Here is a 2,970-nt window from a genome sequence, read left to right as displayed (position 1 = left end):
TTCTCACTGGCCCTAATCCTCTTACATAATTTGTGCTTTAAGTTATCATACCATGAGAATCATTCTGTTTGTGTTGTGTTCAGTTGTAAAATGTTATTTTTTGTCACTAGATGGCAGTAATGTCTCACAACAAACCACTGATACTCTGATATCGTAGCAGCTCCCAGGGTGTCAGTCTGATCTCTTCTAGTCAAAAGTCTTTATTTAAGGTCAAACTGTGAGCAGAATTTACATCTGAATCGTCCTGTTCACTCTCTAAAAGCTCCCACATATATAAACTTGTTGTGGCTGATGTGTCCACAGGAGAGCTGATCAACCTGGCCATGTTCTGTGAGCGGATGCGGAGGAGATTCTGGCCCGAGTGGTTTGTGGAGGTGGAGGATCTTTATTACGAYGGCGACAGTGGGAGCAGCAGCCGCACCGGGACCCCCGCAGGACTGCTGGACTTTGACCTCTTCTCTAGGACTGACACTCTGGACGACAGCGAGAGCAGCAACCCCTCAGCCAAACACACGCGCACCCCGGACTCCGACCACTCGCTCTTTGACTCGGACGTGGACACGGGCTCTGAGAACGACATTCACCTTAAAGACGAGTTCATGCCAGACTTGGAGGTTTGACGACAACAACTTGCTCACGTGGAGAAACGTTTCCAGCTTCTCCAGTTACCGAACCGAGCATGTGACACCTCCCCAACATCCAGACCGGGTGTTTATATGCAGAGGAGACAAAATGGACTTCACATTAAACATACTGTACGGTTTGTTCCCTCCTGTCTCATCAGAAGTGTCCACCTGGCAGTTCCTCTTTGCCTTATTTGTCTCAGACACAGCAGTTGTCGTGAAGTTACCCAAACTGATCGTCTGATCTCGTAAAAAAATAAATAAATAAAAAATAAAAATAAAAAGCAGCGTTGCAGACGGGACAGGTGGCACTTCACTTGCTATGAAATGATGCAACTAATCACCATWCTGCCGTGTGTCGGAACTCATAAATCCATTCAAACAGGTGGAGATTGATCACGTGCTTCAAAAGGAACAGCTGCTGCGTCTCCGCTGTTTATCTTCTGTGATGCTGAGCATTGAACACCGATGACACGGAGCGTCTCTTCATCTCCTGCATCAGTCCTCGTGTTGTTTCCTGTYCGCTGCTGGATGAAGGACTCAATCATCTACTGTAAAAGTCAGATTCACCCGTTGGTTTGTTGAAAGAAGATTAGGAGGAATGATTAGCAGATTTGTGCCTGTTTTATTTGACAGTTATCATTTATGTCATTTTTTTAACTAAGTAATTAACTGCTTTTACTTGAGASTAGAGTTTTTCATACGTTCAGCATCCCTCAGGTGCTATAATAGAGCTGCAGTTCTTACATTCCACCACTAGATGGAGACAACAGTCAGCATGATGTCCTGATTCTGTTTGAAGCAACCACACATTTTTGCTTCATTCCTCCATAATAATAATAATAATAATAATAATAACCAACCATAGGTGACCTGTTATGCAATGCAGTTTTCATTTATTTACATGTGGAAGTGAACAAATCAGCCTCAGTGCTCAGAATATTTTAAAAAATGCTCCTTTTTTTGGTTCCGATATAATTTCAGTGCCATGTTATTATTTTTCTATTATGAGTTTATGTGTCAAAAATATATATATTTTTGTTAATATTTGTTTTTTATTGCTCTCAAAGAGAGGCATTACTGTGCACTAGTGCAGATTTATTTTTCACCTTCTGTGAAAAGCAGTAAAGGTACAAATCAGGCTAAATGAGATGGAAACGCAGACATAGAGAAGGACTCCTGACGTAATGCTGCCATGTTGACTGTGTGTGTGAATGTTCCTGTGTGTGAATGTCACCAGTGAGGCTGTTCAACAAAACGTCTTTGCAGTCAGAATCAACGAAACAAGAACAGCTGATTGTTGGATTACAAAAACACACAAACCAGAACTGAGGGATGTCACTGTAGTAGAGAGGACATGAGGTGGCTGTAAAAAGAAGTAGAGTGAATGTTAAAGTGATGATTTATGCTGGTGATGCGTTTCTTACAGTTGGAGGTATCCAGCCCCTCAGTAGATATGAATGGAATTGTATTTGAGCTGCTGGACGTTTCTGTGTGTACCTGCAGCTGGGAGTGATTAATATCAAGCTGTCAACAGGTGGGAAAAAATGATTATGATTTGGACTATGAGAAAACAATATGGAACATTTCTATAAGATTATCTAAGACTGTTTTCTTTGCAATGTTTTTTTTTTAATGTAAGTTAAATTTTGTCCATTTTGAAGTGGTGTTCTGTGTGAACATCATGAAGAAACAATATTTGAGCAGTTCCTTGTAGCCTCAGTTTGGAGAAACGGTGTACATCTGACAGGACTGACGAGCTGACARCTAGTCTGAGTGCAGYTGAAATGGAACCGTTCTGCCTTAAAATCATTAAATTTCAGAATTGTTTAAACAGCATTTTGTTAAACCTTCACACCACTGTAAGTTCTGCGTTAAATGATCATAATTGAGGAAAGACTGTATGATGAAATCCCCGCTGGTATTGACTCAAGGATTCATCAGAAGTTCTGCTGCCGATATCTGCACTTGCAAACAACCAAACAGCTGACTATAAATAACGATGCTGTGTGAAACTGACAGAGCTGTAATGATTTATGAAATAATGTTTGTGGGAACAACTAAAACTTAGGAGATTTAAGCCTCCTGTTGTGTTGGTTTCTGAGGAACAGCAGTAATGTTCCTGTGTCAGTTTGACCCGGGGTGTGTTTAATCATGCAAACCGAACAAAATCCCCAAAACATTATTGTATCTAATAACATTTGTGCATTGATGTTTTTTTATGTCTCACAGATAAAGGATCAATGAGGACAATTCACTCCTTTTGCATAAAAAATGCACATTACATTTTTTTATATCCACTGAAAACACACACACACACACACACACACACACACACACACACACA

General features: G+C 40.7%; 1 protein-coding gene across 2 annotated transcripts in view; it reads left to right on the top strand.

The window, feature by feature from the left end:
- The window catches only part of faxcb (failed axon connections homolog, metaxin like GST domain containing b), a 37,648-nt gene extending 35,980 nt beyond the window's left edge, over nt 1-1,668 (top strand). For both annotated transcript variants that reach the window (XM_014023393.1, XM_014023394.1), the window contains one exon: nt 304-1,668. In XM_014023393.1, coding sequence (XP_013878847.1) covers nt 304-620 — 317 coding nt within the window. In that variant the 3' untranslated portion in view covers nt 621-1,668. The remainder of the gene's footprint in view (nt 1-303) is intronic.
- The last annotated feature ends 1,302 nt before the right edge of the window (nt 1,669-2,970 follow it).

This window comes from Austrofundulus limnaeus, unplaced genomic scaffold (assembly GCF_001266775.1).
Source record: "Austrofundulus limnaeus strain Quisiro unplaced genomic scaffold, Austrofundulus_limnaeus-1.0 Scaffold366, whole genome shotgun sequence".
Lineage (NCBI taxonomy): Eukaryota > Metazoa > Chordata > Actinopteri > Cyprinodontiformes > Rivulidae > Austrofundulus > Austrofundulus limnaeus.
This window is presented reverse-complemented; position numbering and strand designations above follow the sequence as displayed.